The sequence below is a fragment of the Cavia porcellus genome, unplaced genomic scaffold (assembly GCF_034190915.1).
Source record: "Cavia porcellus strain 051 isolate PalLab524CR breed Dunkin Hartley unplaced genomic scaffold, mCavPor4.1 scaffold_1, whole genome shotgun sequence".
NCBI classification, from domain to species: Eukaryota; Metazoa; Chordata; class Mammalia; order Rodentia; family Caviidae; genus Cavia; species Cavia porcellus.
In genome coordinates, this window is record NW_026947484.1 from 132,765,747 (window position 1) to 132,787,764 (window position 22,018).

Below are 22,018 nucleotides of genomic sequence, written 5' to 3' on the forward strand. Positions count from 1 at the left end.
CTCCCAAGTGGTAGGATTACAGGTGTATGCCACCAAGCCTGGATTATATTATTTGTATTCTTTTATGAGAATATAAATCTTAATACACCAAAAACTTGGACGTGTGTGTGTTAAATGCCTGTTTAATTATACTGTCTAAAAATACTTATTTTTACCCAGAAGCTTAGACTTGGATCCAAGAAGGACTGTGGAGATTTTTAACTCTATCCTTACCTTTCTTTCATTGGTTCTTACACTGCCAGTTGGTTTACTCTTTGTAGTTGGTATTTATAAGGTTTCTTTACCAGTGCCCTTTATTCTGCTTAACATTATGGAAGGGAGAGGGAGAACATCAGATGATGGGGTATTTCCCCTACCTGAGGATTTAATGGATGTAGAAACATGAAACAATGACAAAGTGGTAGAGTGGGGAGCTCTTCTAAGAAACCAGTGTAAGTCAACTGATAGTTTAAGTTCCTCCTCGTTTTTCACTCCAGGGTGCTATTACCTTTCTTGGTGTGTGGTTTCCAACTACAAAAAGGGAGCTGAAGATTTTGCTAAAGTTAGTGATTTTGGCAGCCTGCAATTTTTTTTTTTTTTTTTTTTTGGTACTGGGGATTGAACTCACAACTCTGCACTTGCAAGGCTGGCACTTATGCTGCTAAGCTAAATCCCCAGCCCCAGCCTCCAATTTTGGAGATGAGATTTTTTTTTTTTTTTTTTGGTACTGGGGATCAAACTTAGGACTGCGCGCTTGCAAGGCAGGCACTTAGGACACTGAGCTAAATCCCCAGCCCCTCAGCCTGCAGTTTTGGTAATTGTTTTTTAAAATTCTTTTGGAAAATGAAATGATAATTGTTACTACTAATTAGGCAGATTCTGAAACTTGGTAAGATGTTTTACATTTATTAACTCAATCTTCATAGCAAGCTTATGAGTACCATATCATCAAGAGATGAAAAAACTGAGAATCCGAAGCTAGTCCTTGAGATTGCACTGGATAAATTTCCAGAGCCCACCCTACTTCCCTAATAACAGCTGCCAAAGGCAACTGCCCCAACACATAACTAGGAATATGCAGGCCATGCAAAGCCTTGTGTTCTTCCTACATACCATTATATATTAATTGCAGTTTTATAAGGGGTTAATGTTTGGATTTTTTTTTTCAGTTTTTATTTTCATTATAACTGCTCTGAGACCTGTCTCTAATTCTAAAGTATAAAGGTAGCAGTTAGAACTGAGTATACATTGAGAGTATTTTACTGTGTTTTAAAGGATTTATACAGCATGTCCTGGAACACAATGTCCTTACATGCGGTTACACATTCAACTTAAGACAGTAGCTCTAGAAGAAGTCAGTGAGTCTTGTGCCTCCTTCAAATTTTTTTTTTTTTTTTTTTTTTTTTTGGTCTTTTTCGTTTTTATCGGTACCAGGGATCAAACTCACGACTGCCTGCTTGCAAGGCAGGCACTTAGGCCGCTGAGCTAAATCCCCAGCCCCAACCCCCTTCAAATTTAATAAGAAGTCTTGCTGGAGGGTATAGGAAATAGGATGTGATTTAACGAAAACTACGTGAGAATGACAATTTAGAAGTAAAAAGTAGGATATGAAGATGGAATTTGCTCTGCCTTGAAGTTGTAAAAAATGTCTTACACACTGGTCATACTCTTGAAAGGCTATAGCACACTGACTTCTGTCTGTGAGGGTTACATGTTTGAAAAGATGCAGATCATCCTAGAAGTGTGAATTTTTAAAAAGTTTTTATTATGAGACAAGGTCTTACTAAGTCACTAAATTGCATAGGGTCTCAAGATTTTCCTGCCCCAGTCTTCCAGAGTGCTTAGATTGTAGGCATGAGCCATCACACCCAGCTGAAATAATATTTTAAGAAGTCATTAGTTGTTTATGGTTGGATTTATGTGTTTTGCTATATGAAATATAAACGTTGTGCTTATGGCAGTTACTCTCTATGAAAGTAAACAATTTAAAAGAAAATCCCCTGTATTCCCACCAAATATTATCTTTTCTCAAATTTCATTTTGACCAATTGAAGTGGAATGCCAGAAACTGTTTTGTATACAGTTTCGGAATTTGTTTATCTAAAAAATGAGAGATCAGCCAGGCATGGAGCACAGATTTATAATCCCAGTACGGAGGATCACTGCAAGCTCAAGACCAGCCTGGGCTACAAATGAGCTTAAGGCCAGCTTAAATTACATGGTAAAACCCTGACTCAAAAACACCAGTAAATAAATAAGAGATTTTTGTATGATCTAATTATTTTCCAGTCAAATAGTGTTCACGTAACACAATTCTATCTGAATTTCTAGTGAACACAATTAGTTACTAATTTTTATGAGACTTAAATTATTTGTTTGTAAATATGCTTGAAAGGTGATGAAAAATTGATCTTTATGATGGAATCAGTAATTTAAAGTCAGTTGGGTTTTTTATCACTGCTCAGTTTGGCATTAACATCAAAAAGTTCTTACATTTCTGTTTAATTTTCACCATTTCCTTTCTTAAAACATTTTACACAGTGATATAGCATGTTCTGTCTTTTTTCATTAGTTATATAAAATAAGGTCTGTCTTCTGAAGATTGCCTGATTATTGTGTTTGTTGTAGGCTTTCAGGATGAATCTGGAAAAACTCAGCAAGCCTGAACTCCTGACCCTATTCAGTATTCTTGAAGGAGAGCTTGAAGCAAGGGACCTTGTAATAGAAGCTTTAAAGGTATGTTGAAAGAAAAAAAAGAGGGCTGGGGATTTAGCTCAGCAGCGTAAGTGCCTGCCTGGCAAGCACAAGGTTCGTGAGTTCAATCCCCGGTACCAAAAAAGAAAAAGAAAAAAGAAAAGCAAGTAAGTCATCATATATTCTGAAAGCCATTTCATTCGCTGAGTTATTTAAGTAGATGTTGCTACAGTCCTCATTGAAACTAAAAGGAGGGTATATGATACTTGCGTTAGGTGGCACATATCCAATCTTAGGGACAGCAGTAGACCCATCCTCAAAATTATTCCTTTAATTTCTGTGCCCAGTTTCTAGATCTTGAGCTTCATTGTTTCACTGTGCTTTTGCTATTTTTGGATGCTGACCTCTTTGAAGATTTGATAAGAGGTACTTCCGGAAGAAGACAATAGATACATTTGTTGCCAAAATTCAAGAAGGTGTATATGGGAGATCAAAGACCCATAAAGATATCTGTGGAGTTTTGGATCCCAGAATAAGAAGTCTTACTTTGGTTAAGTATTTGACATGTGTTAAAAATCAGACGCAGGATAAAGTGATAAAGTGGACACTTTTATAGGTAAATGGATGCACCTTGAGAAAATACTTATTAGTGAAATCAGACACGCATGTGTAAACATTGTATTGTTTCATTAGTGTGACAAGCTGAAAGAAAAAACATGTATACGGGTGTTTTTATGTATATAAAAAATAGTTAAGATAGTTTAAAAAAAGCATAATGGCCTCTTTTGTTATCCACGGGGCCTGTTCAGAAGCAAATTCAGTGTCCCCCTTCACCAAACACCTCTGTAGGTTCTGCCTTCCCTTCTGCATTTGTCCCAGTCTTTTTTGTGCCAGGCAGAATGACCTCAACTAAAGCAACGACTCAAGTCACACCTGCCTTTCCTTTTAACTAACCCCTTTGACCCATTTTGAGTTGATTTCTGGATGTCTTAAGAAACTTTTGATGTGCTATAAGGTTTGGGTTCTTTGCATGTGGATATCCAGTTGTTCCAGTATATCTGTTGAAGGTACAATCCTTTCTCCACTTAATTGCTTTTGCATCTTTGCCAGAAATCAATTGTCATGTGAATATCTATTTTGGGACTTCATGTTGGTACCTTGGTTGTTTATCTTGATATCAGTGCTGTTTTGTCATGATAGATGTAACTTTGTGATAAGTCATGGGATTGGGGAGGGTTGGAGCTCTAATTTTATTCCTTTTTTTTTTTTTTTTTTTTGTCTTTTTCGTTTTTATTGGTACCAGGGATCGAACTCAAGACTGCCTGCTTGCAAGGCAGGCGCTTATGCCGCTGAGCTAAATCCCCAGCCCCTCTAATTTTATTGCTTTATCAAAGTTGTTTAGACTGTTCTGAGTCTTTTGTATTTTTACAGAAATGTAAGCATCAAAATGCTAATTTTTATGAAAAATGATCTTGGCATTTTGATAAGGGATTGTGTTTTCTAATCTTTATTTTCTTCTATTTGTTTTTTGTTTTATTCTGTCTTTTATTTCTAATTTCTTAAGGAAACATATGAGGATATTTCATAACTTTGTTTTCTAATAAATGTACTTGGTGTTAAAAAAAAAATCAGGGACAGGAGAGGTAGTATATTAGTGAGGCATAAGAGATACATGGAGACTGTGAAGTCTGTGAAAAAAATTGTAGGGTCCTTCCTGTTTTCAAGGGTGATGAATTCTTTATCATTTCAAAGGATTTTCCTTTTTTGCTTCAAGAGCATAAAGAGAAAAGTACAGATGGTACTTTCTAAAAAGGCAAGAGGAAATCACCAAAGAACATCAGACTTAAGCATAGTGAAGTAAGATTAATCCCTGCAAAGTACAGCTGAGTAGATAGCTAAGGGTGGGTTGCCTGGTTGGTTGGTTGATTTTTGCGGTACTGCAAGTTGAAACCAGGGGCTTCCCACTAAGCCAGTGGCAGTGAACCTATGACACGCATGCCGCAGTGGGCACACACAGATCCTTCTGTGTTGGCAGGCAAACTAAGCCACTCCAGCAGCTGAGCACCAAATGACAGTTGTTTTTTCTAAACTAAATCTCAGTATTCAGATTTAATTACAGCATGACCATTTTGGAGTAAATTAGTGGGTTTTGGGTTGCAGTTTGGATACTCAGTTTGAAAAGGTTCACCTTCACTGCACTAAGCTTACATATATGCACTGCCCTTTTTTATTTTGAGACAGGTTCTCACTAAATTGCCTTAACTGGGCTTAAAATGTAAACCTTGTGCATCAGTCTCTCAGTTTGCCTAAATTACGGGCATGTACCACCATGCCCAGCTAAGACTTACATGAATGCATTTTGTTTTCTCCTCTTTGTTAAAATGGCATCTCAGTAGAGTAGTGGGCCTGTAGCCCAGGCCAGACTTGAACTCTCCATCTTCCTGCTTTAGTCACCCAAGTAGTGGGATTCAAGAGGTTTTTTTTGTTGGCTTGCTCTGGTACTAAGATTTGAACCCAGGGCCTTTGCACATCTCCAATCCTGTTTTTAAAAGTTTGAAACAGTCTCCTTAAATTGCTCAGACCCAAATTTCTAATCCTCCTGTTTTAGCCTCGCAGTGTTGGGATTATAGGCATGAGCCACCATGTGGTTTAAGGAGATTTTTTTAACGTAGGTCTTAAATTTCAACCTCCAAAAAAGTTTATAAAACTTCAAAATTATCCTAGCTTCCTATTGAATAAAAGGGAGGTTTGTGTTAATATTTCATAGTTGTTCATATGAAGCTGCTTTGTTGAAGTTTTTTTTAATAGTAGCAAAGATTGTTCTCCCATTGCCATTTTTGAGGGCTTAAAAAATCTGAAGTAGCCAACAGTCACAATCCAACAGTTCCTACAAAAAGCTGTATCTTTCCTTTATCTCATTTTCATTTTCCACACTGATTTATATGTGTGCCTTTAACATACAATAACATGGTAGTCTTTTCTTGGATTATTCAAAGATTATAAATGTGATTAAAATAAAATCTAAACCATTATTTCTGTTACTGTTCAGTATGGCATTAGCTTATGTCTTTTAAGGCTAACTAAAAACAATGGACATTTCTAATATTTATGCCTCAAGGTAATTAATCACTGCAACTACTGTTCTTGTTTTTCCTTGTAGCTTTGTAGTATGTGGTATGTAATCTCCAGTAAGTTCGTTTTGCCACAGTATATGAAGCAGTTCTCTTCTGAAGGGATAGGTCTGGTTTCCTTGGAGAATTCATGGTTTTCTAGGTGATGACATGTTTATGACTTTGATAATGCTTAGTTCCACTTGTCAAAGTTCATTGCCTGAGTTTTAGCCTGTCATGCCATTCAACCTGTGTGGCCTTGGTCAATCTGTCTAGAACAAAGCTTCCATATCTGTAATAAGAATCTGTGATTCATAACAAGTATTTGCATAAATCACTTGACAATTTGCATGCTATTGCAGATACTCCAACAACTTTTCATTTTTCTTTCCACTTATTTCTATCCTGTCAGTGCATAGCATGTATCCAAGGAGCGGTCACTGGTTGCCTGTCATTTGAATAGATGTCTCTAATGTGTCCTCAAGGGTGCTTAATTTTTTAAGGACTTCCCTGCCAACATAGGTAACATAGTGTTCACACCAATTAGTGACTCATTCCTGTCACATTGACAGCCTTTCTTTTTGTCTGTCACTGTTGGTGATTTCTTTGCCTTTCCCTTTCCCTGTAAGTCCATGTAAACTGTTTCTGTTTCTCATAACCCCCCCATACTATTATTACCAGTAGTCTAAATCTATTTAAACCCCGGACACATTCTCAGTTGTTTTTTTCAGCAGTGGGGATTTAACCCAGGGAGTGCTGAGCTACATCCATGACCTTTATTTTTTAATTTTGAAACAAAATCTCACTCAGTTGTCGAGGCTGGCCCCAAACTTTTGATTCACCCACCTCAAACTCCTGAGTCGCTGTGATTATAAGCACATACCACTATGCCCAGCCACATTCCCACTTTATAGCCTATATTAATCTGATCAGTTAAGAGAAAAAAAGGATTGAGAAAAGTTTGAGCTTTTTCCTAATCCTCACCCCAATGCCTGTTATTCTTCTCTTACACAGCTGTCAACTGCCTTAATCCTCATAATGGGGGAATAGAAATACTACTATAATAGAACAATTAGAGAATGCCTTTGCTTTTACTTTTATAGTTTTACCACTGTGCACTTGTACAGCACACATAAGACCATAGAGTTTCATCTGCAGAATCTGGTATGGTACTTGTTGTTTTTTACAGGACTCAACTTTTACACCAGCTACCAAGGTTTTATTTAAAGAAGCATCACTCCTGGTGAAGCTATGGCTTTCACCTAAACCTCTGCTTTTCTTTCTTTTTTTTTCTTTAGCCTCTGCTTTTCATCTTTACAAATGGTATAAAACTATAGTGGCTCATGTGTTCTTTTTTTTTTTTTTTTTTTTTTGTGCAGGGCATCGAATTCATAACCTCATGCTTGCCAGGCAGGTGCTGTATCACTGAGATATATCCCCAGCCTTCATGTATTCATTTTACTAATCATTATAACCTTAGCACCTAGGATAGTGCCTAGCATATAGATGATTAATAAATATTTGTTGCTATCATCATTATTTTTGCTGCTGAGGATTAAACCCAGGGCCTTGCACATGTTAAAAATGCAATCTGCCAGGCATGGGAGGGCACACCTGTAATTCCAGCACTCAGGAGAATCACCACAAGGCCAGCCCAGGATACACAGTGAGTTCAAGGCCAGCTCAGACTACATACAGTGACACTGTGTCTCAAACACACACATACACACACACTCTGCCACTGAGCTATAGCCCCAGCCTCAAATACTTACTGTTAAATAAAATGATTGTGCCATTGCTGTTATTTTAAAAGATAATACTTTATAAAACATAATACTTCAAGTAAATGTTTTGAATCACTAAATTTTTTTTAATTTTAAAGGGATTAAAACAACAAAATGAATTGAACAGTGATAAGACAGTAGGAAATCTGCAATAGTTCCTATATTGCATACTGTTGTCTTCTAAACAGTTGCTCCGACTACTAGCTTTAGGCTTGCAAAGTCAATCAAACATGAATCACTAAATTTTAAAATTGTCTTGTGCTCTGCAACACACTGCCTTCTGGTTTTAATGTTGACAGATGCTTAGGTGTTTGTTGCACATTTTCCTAAAATATATTTTTTCTGCATGAATCCAATTTTAGTTGCTTCTGACAAGTTAAAAGAGCAGCTAGCAAACGAGCTCTATTTAAGAGAGCATTCCATTGAGAATCAGACACAAATGTTGTATTGGGCTATATATGATCTGTAGGTGGTACAGAATCTGAGGCTTAACTTCTCTTCTGTTTAGGTGAAAGACATAGCTTCACCAGGAGCGATGCTTCTTTAAATAAAATCTTGGTAGCTGGTGTAAAAGTTGAGTCCTGTAAAAAACAACAAGTACTATACCAGATTCTGCAGATGAAACCCTATGGTCTTATGTGTGCTGTACAAGTGCTATAGATCTGCTAAGTTACATCCCAGCTCCGTATTCTTTAAGTTAAAATAAAATGTCATTTTATTGTTGAGTTTTTGTTTTGGTTCTGTAATGTATCAGGATTTTACTGTCTCATCACTTTTGCTTAACAAGAAAACATCTATTAGACTTTGTACACTAACATAATAGCTTACATTTATCTATCTGTTTGTCTCTTGAGAAAGATTTTGCTGTGTATCCCATGCTGGCTTCAAACTCACAATCCTCCAACCTTAATCTTCCCAGTGCTCGGATTACAGGCGTGTGCCACCATGCTTAGCCTTTAATAATAGTTCTTAATTCATGATTAGCAGTTTAAAAGGTTTTGGTCTTTGTCTTAAATAGCCACGATTAGTTTTTGCTCTCTGTTTTACTTTCAGTTAAAAAAAAAAAATCATGTTTTCTTTGTTCTTTTTACCTCTTTATTCTCAGCATAAATTTTTTTGTGGACATCAAATCTATTCATCAGCCTTGCATCTCTGAATAAAACTATAGAGTGGTTACTTCACAACGAATAGTAGGTTACACTGGTAAGGGCTGGTTCTTTAGGGTTATATCATGTATTATAAAATTCCCAGAATTTGTAAGTGGATCCTACATATAAAGTTAGAATTATAAAAGTGTTTCATTCATTTTCTAGAAATTCTGCAAAGTGCCAGATTGCAGCTGCACCCTTTTAGAGTCCCCCAGGTGATGTTCTTTTGCCCCCTAAAAGCCTCCTTACTAATTATCAAACATGTTTACCTTAGAACCAAAGAAATCAATAGAAAATACCATAAGCCTCTCCTTTATTTGAAGTTTACTTGTTGTGAACTTCATTTATGTCATATTTGGCCCCAGTTGAACTTGATATAAAGTGATTCTTCTGTTTCTAGATGGCATCATGTCACAGAAAAACACTCTTTATTAAAATTTTTTGTGTTAACACTTTATTTTCATGACTGAGAACCCTATAAGCATTTTCTCTACAATGAAGGCAAATGGCATTGTTCACAAACGGTCTTTTGAGGGATCCAGGGGTCAGACGACACTGTTGAGCAAGAAAGCCTCGGTTCATTAATTCCTAGCAAATCTAGGAAATGGCTTTCCAACCCCCCTGTCTCTCTGTGACTGTTCCAGAGGACTAGGGAACCTTAATCAACAGCCATTTAAAAAATTTGAAAGCCATATTTGACCACCAATAAAATTTAAAACAAAATAATTTATATTTGAATGTTCTACTTGGTCATATTGTATATCTGAAGGTCTTAGATCTGATGCAGAATCCCTCTTCGCTGTGCCTATGTAAAATCTGCGTAAAATCTACCCTGCATTTGTTTGTATGCATTTTATTTTAAGCATACTTTAAACTCCTTGTACAATGATAAGTGGTAAAATATTCAAGCTTTCATGTGGGATTCATTTAAGAGTTTTTTCATTCCTTTCAGTGATACCTTGATCATAAAACAGGTATAACTTTTAAAACAATAATAGAATTCTGCTGTTTTTCATCAAGGATCATTGCAAAAATCTCCAAACTAGAAGATTTATAGGCAGAATGAAGAAGAATTAGCTTGAGACATTTCTAGGTAAACAGATACACCTTGAACCCTACTCTTAAGTGAAATACATCAGACACACGTGGAAATACTGCATTGTTTCTCTGGTGTGAGAAACAAAAAAATGTAAATAAGGACCAAAATATATAACAGGTATTGTGAAATAGGAAGAAGATACTCAAATGGGGAGGCAAGCAAGAGAGGGAGGAGGGTAGAAGGAAAGAAAGGAAAAGTTAAGAGAGAGAGAGAAAAGAAGGAAAAAAATCAAAACAAAGCTTTGGTAAATAGGAAGGCAGTTAAAGAGAAGATAGGGAAATGGGAAAAAATAAAAGAAATGAGTATGTATAGGCACAAATTCTCCATGATGAATATGATCATTTTACACACTTCTATGTACCAGTAAAATCTGGAAAAGAAAAATACAATAAAATCCCCCCACAAAAAAGAATTTTATATGTTTTGTTTTTGTTTTTTGCTTTTTTGAGATAAGGTTTCCCTATATAGTTCAGGCTGACCTTGACCTTATTATGTAGCCCAGGCTGACCTCAGGCTGCAGCCCTTCTCTTGGCTCAACCTCAAAAGTACTGGGATTACAAGTGTGTGCCACCGCACCCAGCAAAGAAAGAATTATAGGCAGAAATATAGACATGACAAAGATAAAGATATTTTGAGGCTGTAATACATCATCCTGTAAGTTTACCTACTATAAGTTTTTTCAAGGGTTAAAAATAAAAAATCTTAAATCGAGCACTCAAAAGGCCAAGGCAGGAGTATTGCCAGGAATTTGAGCCTAGCCTGGACTACATTGACTGTGGGCTACAAAGTGAGTCCAAAGCCAGTCTATATTATGTAAAGAGAACCTGTCTCAAATTTTTAAAAAATCTAAGAAGTACAGTGTGGTTGTACTTGTCTGTAATGCAACAGCTGGAAGGTTGGGGCAGAAAGATTACCAGCTTGAAGGAAGCTTGATACACATAGTGAGAGTAAATGAATGAATGTGAATGTTATATATTTGTCTCTATTGAGATAATTATTTGATTTTATGAAAATGTTTTTGAGTTAGTAATAATAATGAGGATTTTATGACTGTGTGAAACATACACAAGAACAAAATAAAAGTTGTCATAGGAAGTGCTGTGACTGAAGAATATAACAAACACAGATTCACTACAGTTCAGAGCCTCACATCTGTTTTTGGCCATAGCCTTGTGCCTATCATGTAAACAGATATTATAAAGGCTAAACTGAAATGAGAAAGGTAAAGTGGAATTTAGCGACCACCTTACATCATCCTATCCTAATATTAATTTGCCCAGAGTTACTGCATTTTAAGCATGATAGTGCATGTAATCCCAGCCACCTGGGAGGCTGAGATGGGAGGAGCTCAACTTTGAGGCCAGCCTTAGCATTACAACAAGGTTTGTCAAACAAAGTTAATTGTGTTTTGGTTTGATTTGGTTTGGTATTGGGAACTGAACTCAGGGCCTTGCACTTGCCAGGCAGGTGCTGTGCCACTGAGTTACAACTCTGGTCCTAATTGCATTTGTTTTATGTCAGATATTAGCTAGTTGGTAATAAATCTGGGAAAATCTTCTCTCTTTTATTTTTATTCTTTTTAAATTTTTGTCATTTTTTAAGACTACATCTTACTATGCAGCCATCCTCAAACTCTCAGCAACCCACTTGCCTCAGCCACGAGTATCTTAAATGGACTCAAAGTGTAGCATTCGTTGGCACCCATAAGTCTAGACCTAGTAATTCTTTGCCCAGAAATGATCTAATTTAATAGATAGCTCTTCGGTTTGGGGTAAATTGTACAGATTTTTGATAAAGATCATATAAACATAGCCTATAGCTAAGAATTTCTGCCTGGTAAAAACTAAGATATTCAGAAACAAATAGAACTTTATTTAGGTTGAATAAATAAATATTGAATGCTGAGGTTTTTAGATATATAGAGATATATACATCTAAGTGTATATGTGTATATATAGAACTATATGTATATATATAGATTATATATCTGTATATATAAAACTTTTATTATAAAGCAAAGCATGGTAATTAATCAGTGGCCATTTTGGCCACATTTTAGTGTGTTTTTTATAGTGTTTTAAAAGTATATAATATTGTTTATCCTACTCTTAAGTAAAACCCATATATGAAATTCTACTTTTTAAAAAGACTAGGTGTTTCTTTTTAGAACAGTTAATTACTAGTTATCAACCAGAACATTCAATTTACTGTAGCTGTTAAGAGCATGAGCTTTCACATCAAACATACTTGAGTTCTGTCGTTACTATTATATGATCTTAGACAAGTTATTTTACCCCATAAGCTTTTATCTGTAAAATGGATAGTTATTATAAGGATTAAATAAGGGATCAAATACCAAATCAGGTCAAAGTTCATCCTATTAGCATAAATATACCATCCTTAATAAGAGGTTTTACTTTCTTATTGTTGTTATTAGTAGTGCTTGCATTTCAGCTTGTCTCTCTGTCTGGAACTGATAGTTTTGAATTCCCACCTCATCATCCAGAAGCACATATTTTAAGTCATTTGGCAAGAGTTAAAGATGTACTGGGGAGCCTTGAACAGATGTTGTGTTATAGTCCTCTCTTTATAATGAAAACAGGAAATACGGGAATAATATGGAAGCCTTTTTAGTAGAAGTGATGTTTTCTTCTTTATCTGATTTAGGTACTATGTTTTTTAAATAACTTTATTAAGATATAATTGACATACAGTAAGCTGCATATATTTGATGTGTACAAGTTAATGCTTTAATGTAAGTATTCCCTCATGAAACCTTTACACAAATAACATGCCTGTCCTTATTTTCTGGAATTTTGTGTAAGTGAAATTAACAGAATGTATTCTTTAAGGTGAGGATTGGCATGCGTTCACTCACATTATTTCAAGATTCATCCATGTTGTTGTTTAGACATTTCATTTCTATTACTGAAGTGTTCATATAGATATGACACAGTTTGTTTTATCCATTCATCTGTTGCACATTTGCATTGTTTTAGTTTTTATGCTATAACAAATAAAGCTACTGTAAGCGTTTCATAATAAGGCATTTTATGCACATACATGCTTTTATGATTTTTATATAAATACCTAGGAATAGAATGACTCTGTTAAGCTACCAGTGTGTTTTTCAAAAGTGATGATGCCATTTTGTGTTCCATAGTATGTATCCAGTGGAGTTTATTTGCTTCCGATCTTCACCACACTTGATGTGGCCATGACCAGTCTTTTTATTTTAGCCATTGTATATTTGTGTAATGTCTCATTTTCATTTTAATTTCCATTGTCCTATTAAGTAATGATTTTCATTTTAATTTCCATTGTCCTATTAAGTAATGATAAGTATCTTTTTATATATTTATCATCTTTATTATTTTCTTTGGAGAAGTATTTATTTATTTCTTCTGCCATTTTAAAAACTGAATTGGTTTCTCATTACGGAGTTTTGAATATTCCTTATATATCTGGACACAGTCTTTATCAAATGTATGTCTTGTAAATATTTTCTCCAGTCTTTGGTTTGTTTTGGTTTTTTATAGTATGTAAATACTATACTCCATACTAGTCTAGCTGTATAATCTAGACTGGCCTCAAATTTGAGGATCCTACTACCTCAGTCTACCAAATACTGAAATTATAGGTATGTGCCATCACACCTGGATAGTCTGTGGGATTTTTTAAAAATTGTATGATCCTTATACTTCTTGCAGGCTAGTCAGATACTCTATCACTGAACTACACCCCCCGCCCTACTCTGTGATTTATTTCAGTCTGTTACTGTATCTTTTTTTTTTTTTTAACTATATCTTTTTTATGAACCTCAATTACCAGTTTTTCTTTTACGGATTTTAGCACTGTGTCCAAAAAATGTGACTAAACCAAGGTTAAAGCCAGATGTGGTGGCATACGCTTTGAATCCCAGCACTTGGGAGGCTAAGGCAGGTAGATTACCACAAACTGGAGGCCAACCTGAGACATGTAATGACTTCAAGGCCAAATTGAACTATGTAGTGTTACCCTGCCTCATAAAAACAAAACCAGCAACAAAAACACAAGGTTACAAAAGTTATTTTCCTATTTTATTTTTCTATAAGCCTTATAGTTTTTATTTAATTTAGGTCTGTAGTACAGTTTGTTAATTTTTAATGTGAAAGTACTCCTGGTTACAGTTCTTCATAAAAATAAACTGTTAGTTAATAGCTACATGAATTAGGTGGTACATATGCATAGCTAAACACTATGTAACTATTATAAAACATCATGCGTATGAAGGACTTTTAATGATGTGGTAGTGTTTCTGGCCACTAAATAAATATATCATTGACTCTCAACTATAAATAATAAAGTAAGTCTGGTGTGATGGCATAATGCTGTATTCCTAGCACTCGGGAGGCTAAGGCAGGAGGATCACCAGAAATTTGAGACCCACTTGAACTACAAAGTGAGACCTTGTCTCAAAAAAAATAAAATATATAACACTGAAGTAAATACATGGAAAATTGTAATTGGGGTAGTAATAGTGGTTGACAAGTTGTAGAATTTTTTTGGCCATGGTTGTTGTTTTGGCAGTGCTGGGAATTAAAACCAGGATGTCACAAATATATTCCTGGTATGTGCTCTTCCACTGAGCCACACCCCAGCCCAATGTGTGCATTTGTGCATTTTTTAAGTATTCAAAACTTATGTTTATATGTAAACTACTTTTATATCAAAAACAGTTGTCTTTTGTTTTTAAGATGGAATCTCACTGTGGAGTTCAAGCTGGCTTTAAATTTACTGTGTATTATAAATTGGCCTCAAATTTGCTGCAATCCTCCTGCCTCAGCCACCCAATTGCTACGATTACAGAGGTGTATGCCTCCATCCCCAGCCAGAAACATGTGTTTTTAAATAACAATCATTTTGTACAATGAATTCTTGCTCAAATCTCTATTTATAGTTTTGTCCTAAGAACATACCTTTGCAATATATTACTCACTTTGTAGGAAAAGATATTCAAGCTAATTAGAACTATAATTAAGTCATTCTCTTTTTGTCTAGGTGTAGAGTGCCACACACCTGTAATCCCAGAACTCTTGAGAGGAATCGGGCAAATGGAAAGTTGGAGCCTGGCCTGGGCAATTTAGCAAGACTATGTCTCAAAACATATGATAGACCAGTTAGAGGAATAGATAAATACTAACTGGAGGAAGGACCTGGTTTCAGTTCTAGTACCTGAAAAAACAAAAACAAAAACAAAAGAACAGGGATTATCTCAGCAGCGCAAGCACTGTCTGGCAAGCAGAAGGTCGTGACTTCAATCCCCGATATTAATAAAGACTTATTTTGTTGTTGTTCCTGATACTAATAATATTCCTTCGCAGCCTTCCTGAAATAACTGTTACCACCCAACAACAAGATCAGGGATCTTTTTTTTTTGTCTTTTTATCAGTACCAGGGATCAAACTCAGGACTGCCTGCTTCCAAGGCAGGCACTTATGCTGCTGAGCTAAATCCCCAGCCCCAAGATCCTTTTTTATCATCCCAAGTCTAAGGAGATGTCTTTCAAATATTTACAAAATATGAAGCTGGAAGAGCAATGCTTAAATATTTATAAAATACATTTTACTATGGTCTAGGACATATATACAATCACATTATTAACTCCAACTAAAGTTCCAATAAAACTTACTAATTGTAGTATTACTATACTTTAGTACTTGTACTGTATCATACGTTTTCTATCTTATTGTTATTGGTGATTGAAATGAAGGCCTTCACTATGAGCTATACTCCTGCCCTCCTCCCTCCTTTTTTTTTTTTTTTAACTGTTTAAATTTTGAGACGGCATCTCACTAAGTGGCCTATGCGGGACTCAAATTTGGGATCCTCCTGCCTCAGCCTCCTAGAGTTCTGGGATAATAAGCTTGAATCTCACTTCCAGCTGATTGGTTCTCTTACATGCTAATTGTGATTCCAGTAACTAGTTTGATGATCCACTAATGGGGTTATAACACAATTTGAAAAACACTGATTGAAAGCACTTATTTTGGTTTCCCAGTTTGCTTCACAGTGGCTAGATTTCACAGTTTCATCTTGCCATATCCTAAGTAAGATTTAAGTGAATATAAAATTCCATTATAATTTTTTAAGCTGTGAAGTCATGGTCTGTCCCCAGTTTATTTTTTAAAGAAGAGCTAGCAGTTTGTATATCTCACTACAGTTTTCAAAATGGTTTCATGTGTGATAATCTTCCTGTCAAATTATTTTTAAGCCCTCGAGAGGTATCGTGACACCCATTTTACATGCAGATAGTGAAATGTCTTATTTTTTCAGTTGATGTATTTTTTTTTATAAGAGAGCAATGATTCAAATGATTGCTCTCTTTTGTGTGTGTGTGTGTGTGTGTGTGTGTGTGTGTGTGTGTGTGTGTGTCTTTTTCATTTTTATCAGTACCGGGGATCGAACTCACGACCGCCTGCTTGCAAGGCAGGTATTTATGCCGCTGAGATAAATCCCCAGCCCCCCAGTTGATATAGTATTTCCAGGTAAACTGTATTCACCTAAATCAACCATAGGATCTGACTAGAAGAGGTAAAGTATATGATTCTTTATAAACCTTACTGGTAGGTGTAAGGAGAAACTGGCACACCTATATTGTTGTCTTCAACCCATTAAGGAGGATTTGACAGTATGTGTCAATTTAAAAATATATAAACAGGGTTGGGATACAGCTCAGGGGCACAAGTGCCTGCCTGGCAAGCACAAGGTCCTGAGTTTGATTCCTGGTACAAAAAAATTTTTTTTGTTTAAGAAAAAAAAAAGCATAAACTAATTCCATTTCTAGAAGTATATGCTACTTATGTCCTTAGACTTGTTTATTGCAGCATTATTCATAGGAACAAAATGCTAGGAACAATCTTAATGTCTGTCAGTAGGGGTCTATTCAAATGAATTATGGAATGATTATGTAGTAGCAACATTAAAGAGAGTAACAGAGACATCTTTATGTGTAACGTTAAACATTCTCCAAGATACAGTAGGTATGACGAGGTGCAGAGAAAAACAAAGAACTAAGTTCACAAGTACTTCTCACATGGCTCCTGCCTTCCCCTTGCCTGGGTTCCCTGAGAGGTAGGAGCTCCTAAAGTGTCTCCCTGGGAGGGCAGAGGCAGTAAGAGAGCAGTAGCAGGTTAGTGCTGGGGTACTCGACCTGAAGAGAGCCAGAAGGAAGAAAGAAAGGCTGTTTGTTCATACGTGTGGGTCATTTAGAAATTGAACATTTATAAAAAACATGCATTCTTAAGTGATGTGGCATGTTTATTCCATTTATAAAGATTGAAATTCATCTAATAATAGCTGGCTTTTAAAAATAATTGTTTAAGCAAGGCATGATAGTGTACACCTAAGGTCCCAGCCCTCAGGAATTTGAACTGGGACAATTGTGAGTTCCGGGCTAACCTGGACCTGGGCCTTGGCTATACCCTGTGTAAATAAACAAAAGCAAGAAAAAAATTTTAATTGTCTGGTATCAGCTAGCTGCCAAATTTATCATGTGTCATTATTTGCATTATAAATTGTGGAATTTAGGGGTTCAAGAATGAAGGTGCCAGAAGAATAAGCAAATTTCTCTTCGGCTGACATCTTCCTTAGGCCTCTTTTGGCATTAATGCATGTGAGGAAAGATAGGGGGACTCAGTTTATAAGGTGGTACTTATTAGAGAATACAGTTCTCCAACATTCGAGAGCTTCAGCAGATGGCAGCAGTAAGGAATTTCATTACATTTATTCAGTCTGAAACTAAAACAGATTAAAAAAGGAAACAGCTTATTTCTGTTATTTTGCTTCCTCTTATTGTGTCTTCCTTGCATGAGTTGGTCTTGTGATTTGGGATTAATCAGAGGTTATTTCTAGTTGTCCCTATAAAAAGGAGAAGCAAAAGAAGTCAAAAAGGTTGCTTCTAAAACTAAAACCTATGATATATCATTTAGTATATCAGTTCAGCCAGTTTTAAAAATAATTTGGGAGACAGGAAGAAACTGTTTGTATGTTTGATGGAAGTCTTTTTGGGTTTCTGGTGGTTTGGGGTTTTTGTTTGTTTGTTTTTTGTTTGTTCATTTAATTTTCCAACAATTGAAGTTTAGAAGAACAGAATGAAAATCTTTTTGGAAAGGAAGCATTTGTAGTTGAGAATTTTATTATATGGAAAGTTATTTCCTTAGAAAAACTTCTCATATGCCCAAGGATGTTCATCACAGTGTTGTTTAACACAGTGTTGGAAATCTACAAGCAGTGTAAATATTTGTCAGTAAAGTATGGCTGCATAACCTGGTGCATCCTTACTGTGGAATATTACATAATTTGGGGGGAAGAAAAAGCTATATACTGTTTTAGAAAGATCTCTAAGACAATAAATGAAAAATAAGTTGTTGAAGAGTTTTACAGGGTAATACATGTATAATCAAGTTTTATATACACAAATAAATGTATGTATGTACTTTGAAATAGACTGAGAGGATAACTTGCACAGAAAGCTTTTAGAAAGGAAAGATAGATTAGGTTGTAGTCAGTGAGAATTTCAGCTTTGTATGGTTAAAATTGTTTTGTTTTTGTGTTGTGTTGTTGGGGATTGAACTTGGGGCCTTGTGTATGCAAGGCAGACATTCTGCCGCTCTCAGTGCTATATTAATTTTAAAATACAGTTAAAGAAGTAGAGACAGCGTAGCATGCCAAGGGCAATCGTGAGCTTGCTGTGTTCATAACCCAGATTTTTTTCTCAGAAGAACAATGAATAAATCTCTTACTGTTTTCAAATTCTGTTTTTGTATAGGGTAATTGAAGTTATTCTTTCATAGGTCATAAACTAAATAAAACTCATAGCATATACATGAACAACTACATGGTTAAAATCTTATGAAATTTTGTTATCACAGTATGAGACCTACAACCCTTTAAAAGTACTGTCCCCTTTACTGTAATCCCAGAATCCAGAGGCTGAGGCAGGAGGCTTGCTATAAGTTCGAGGCCAGCCTGGGTTACACAGTGAGTCCAAAAGCAGCCCAAACTACTAGTGAGACTCGACCAAAACAAAACAAGTAATTTTCCCTTTAGTTTCATGAGTTCATAATATTCCATTACTTATCAGCAGCAAAATATTTTGTGCCTCAGAAATACAACTCTACTCAGTGAATTCTTTTTTTTTAAATTTTTTTTTATCAGTACCAGGGATCGAACTCACGACCGCCTGCTACAAGGCAGGTGTTTATGCCGCTGAGCTCAGTGAATTCTAAGATACATATTACTTCAAACATTTTAAAATGAAATCTAGTACCTAACATGCTATTTATTCAACAAGTTTGAATTCATTGGTTTAAATGACTTAAGAGATTGTGTCATTAAATTAAGAAGTCTCTTCTTGATTAGAAACTTCTAAAGAGTTTTCATTCACTTCATAAGAATTCTTCTTTTCCTATTTTATCATATTCCAAGATTAGTTAAGACTGTACTCTGGATCCCATCTTTCCCTATTTTTCCATGACCTTCCTCCATTTGTTTCTGCCTTCTCAGCATTTCAGTTTCTTTCCGTGTGTTACCTCTTGTCCTCACTCAGAACATTTGGACCTGTCTCTCCATTCTGTTTTTTTTTTTTTTTTGGCTGGCGTGGGGGGATGGGGGGTTGGGTGGGGTGTACAGTTTGGTTTGGTTTGGTTCGGTGTTTGTTTTTTGGTACTGAGAATCATACTCAAGCTCTTGTGCTTGCCAGGCAGGTGCTGTGGTGGCTGAGCTACATCTCCAGCCCCTTTCATTCTGTTCTTTTAAAACGATGAAAACTCCTCTCAACCCTGCTTTTATTCTGAGATACCACACCCTCCTCTCTACGCTCAAATATTTAAATGCTATTTGTGCTGACAGTTTTTAGCCTCTCATCTTTCAGTTAGTTTTTGTTTTTAATACTCTTGAAATTTCATCTCATGAAGTTACAACCTCTAGTGGCTTTCTTCTTTTTCTCTAGTGTTGGGATGGAGCCAGGGCCTGACAAGTGCAGAGTTCTCCCCCTAGTCCACAGCCCACCTCCAGTGGCTCCTTGTGATTAGAGGATCTGACCTTCCATCAGCACTTGACACTATCGACCAGCTTATTTCTGAAACTTCTTCCTTGGTTTCAGGGGTATTCTTGTTTCTTCTCAGGCCTTTGATGCCTTCTGTGATGATATAAAATATCCTTCACTGTGACTCCTGTGGCACACTGTTCAAGATCTGTCACAGTGCTTTTCTTTTTCTTTTTCTTTTTTTATTTTATTTGGAAGGTAGTAAAATATATCAGAACAAAGCCAATTGAGACAAGGCAGTGAAATTGATACAGGACTTCACAACAGGATACTAGAATAACACTAACAGTTACCATAGTATATCTCGTTATCTTCATAATAGTTGTGCATTTAATCAGGTATAGCGAAATCAAACCAAAAACAGAACATTATAAAACCAATTGAAAGAGAATATTGAATAGAGCAAAACAATCAGAACAGAGCAAAACAGTAAAGACAATACTTGCCTTCAAACAGAAGATAAAAAGAAACCCCCCATATTTGCTCAATTGCATATGGTCATCCTCCCAAAAGATGCTCAGACCTTTTCCCCCAGTTGCTAACTGCAGGGGCTAGGGGTTGGTAGGCTCATAGGAAACACTGACTGGTTCTCTTGCTGGCTCGTGCCAGGGCCGCTAACGGGGAAGGGAGGTGAATTGCTTTCTTGCTCAGCCACCGAGTTCCACCATGGCTAGATTCGCGAGATGCTGACTGGTTCTCTTCCTGGCTCACGCCAGGGTCGCTTACCAGGAAGGTGTCACAGCACTTTTCATAATAGTGTTTGTCTCTTGCCCTTTAGATTCTTTTAAGGTCCTAAAGGGCAGAAGCCAAAATAATACTTATTTTTTGTCTTTTGTATTTTAAAAAAGTCTGTTTCTTCAGTCTCTCATCCCCTTTGGTTTCCACAAGCAACAGTTCTTACACGTTTGTTTGTACATATTCTTATAAAGTATACAGTGCTTTGTTATAAATAATATTATGTTATATACCTCATTCTGTTATTTTGTTTTGCTTTTTTTTTCGCTTTTGGGACTGTTACTATGTAGTTCCAGCTGGCCTTGAACTCACTGTATAACGCAAGCTGGCCTCAAACTTACAGCAGGACTCCTGTCTCAGCTTCCCAAATGCTGGGATTACAAGTATGTGCCACCACACGCAGCTCTGTTCTTACTTTTTGCACTTACTGTGTCTGAGGTCTGTCAAGCTACTGTGTTGATACTTCCACAGCTTTGTTTGAAATGTTCTGTTTGTTTGGAGTATCATTTTCTTTTCCTTCTCCATCATACATAGAACCTCTTACCGGAGTGTACTCAATAATTTTATCAAATGAATCATGTATAATGTGATTTCTCTTTTTCAGTTGTCTGCACTAGGTTAGTAATAATATAAAAATGTATTCACATTCTGACAAGCATCTCACATTACAGGGATTTTCTGTTATGACTAATTGATTCAAAGGTAAGCTGCATGAATGACACATACTTAATCTTGTACTGCATCCTAGGTGTCTAGAACATACTAGTAAGTACTTTAGAAGTGTTGGCATATTGGAAGGGTATGAGTTCATACCCTTTAAGTCTAACTTGAAGACCCAAAATAGGTGGTCATTTATTAATCCATATGCTTTAGAAGACAGACATCTATAATAAAATTTTATAACATTTATCATTAACTTACATTCAGTTACATTATTTACATTTCACTCTATGTTAAGGAGCAATTTGTCTTCAAGACAGGAAATCACTGTTTTGTGTTTGTTTCTATCTTTGTAGTAAAAGATATCAGCAAAGTACAAGTGGCATATGACTGTAACCACAGATACTCAAGGGGTTGAATCGAGAGGATCATAAATTTGAAGCCAGCCTGGGCAACTTGGCAAGGCTCTGTCTCAGTAAAACTCAAAATTACCAGGGATGTATCTCAAGGGTAGAGTACCTCTGGATTAAATTCTTAGTACTGTGGTAGATAAAAAGGACACCAAACAACTGAGATATATCTTTGTCCACTATATTTCATCCATGTGAAGAAAAAATTTAATACTTCACTATACTGTTTTAATTTTTAATTGACATTTTATCTTAGTAACCTTTTCTACCAAATTGAAGTATAATCATCTGCATTCACTGACCAATTAGTCA

At 36.0% G+C, this 22,018-nt stretch overlaps 1 protein-coding gene across 2 annotated transcripts in view; it reads left to right on the plus strand.

Annotated features, from left to right (window-relative positions):
* Positions 1-22,018, plus strand: part of Cttnbp2nl (CTTNBP2 N-terminal like) — a 54,269-nt gene that overhangs the window by 14,927 nt on the left and 17,324 nt on the right. For both annotated transcript variants that reach the window (XM_003479231.5, XM_005007881.3), the window contains one exon: positions 2,608-2,715. In XM_003479231.5, coding sequence (XP_003479279.2) covers positions 2,608-2,715 — 108 coding nt within the window. The remainder of the gene's footprint in view (positions 1-2,607; positions 2,716-22,018) is intronic.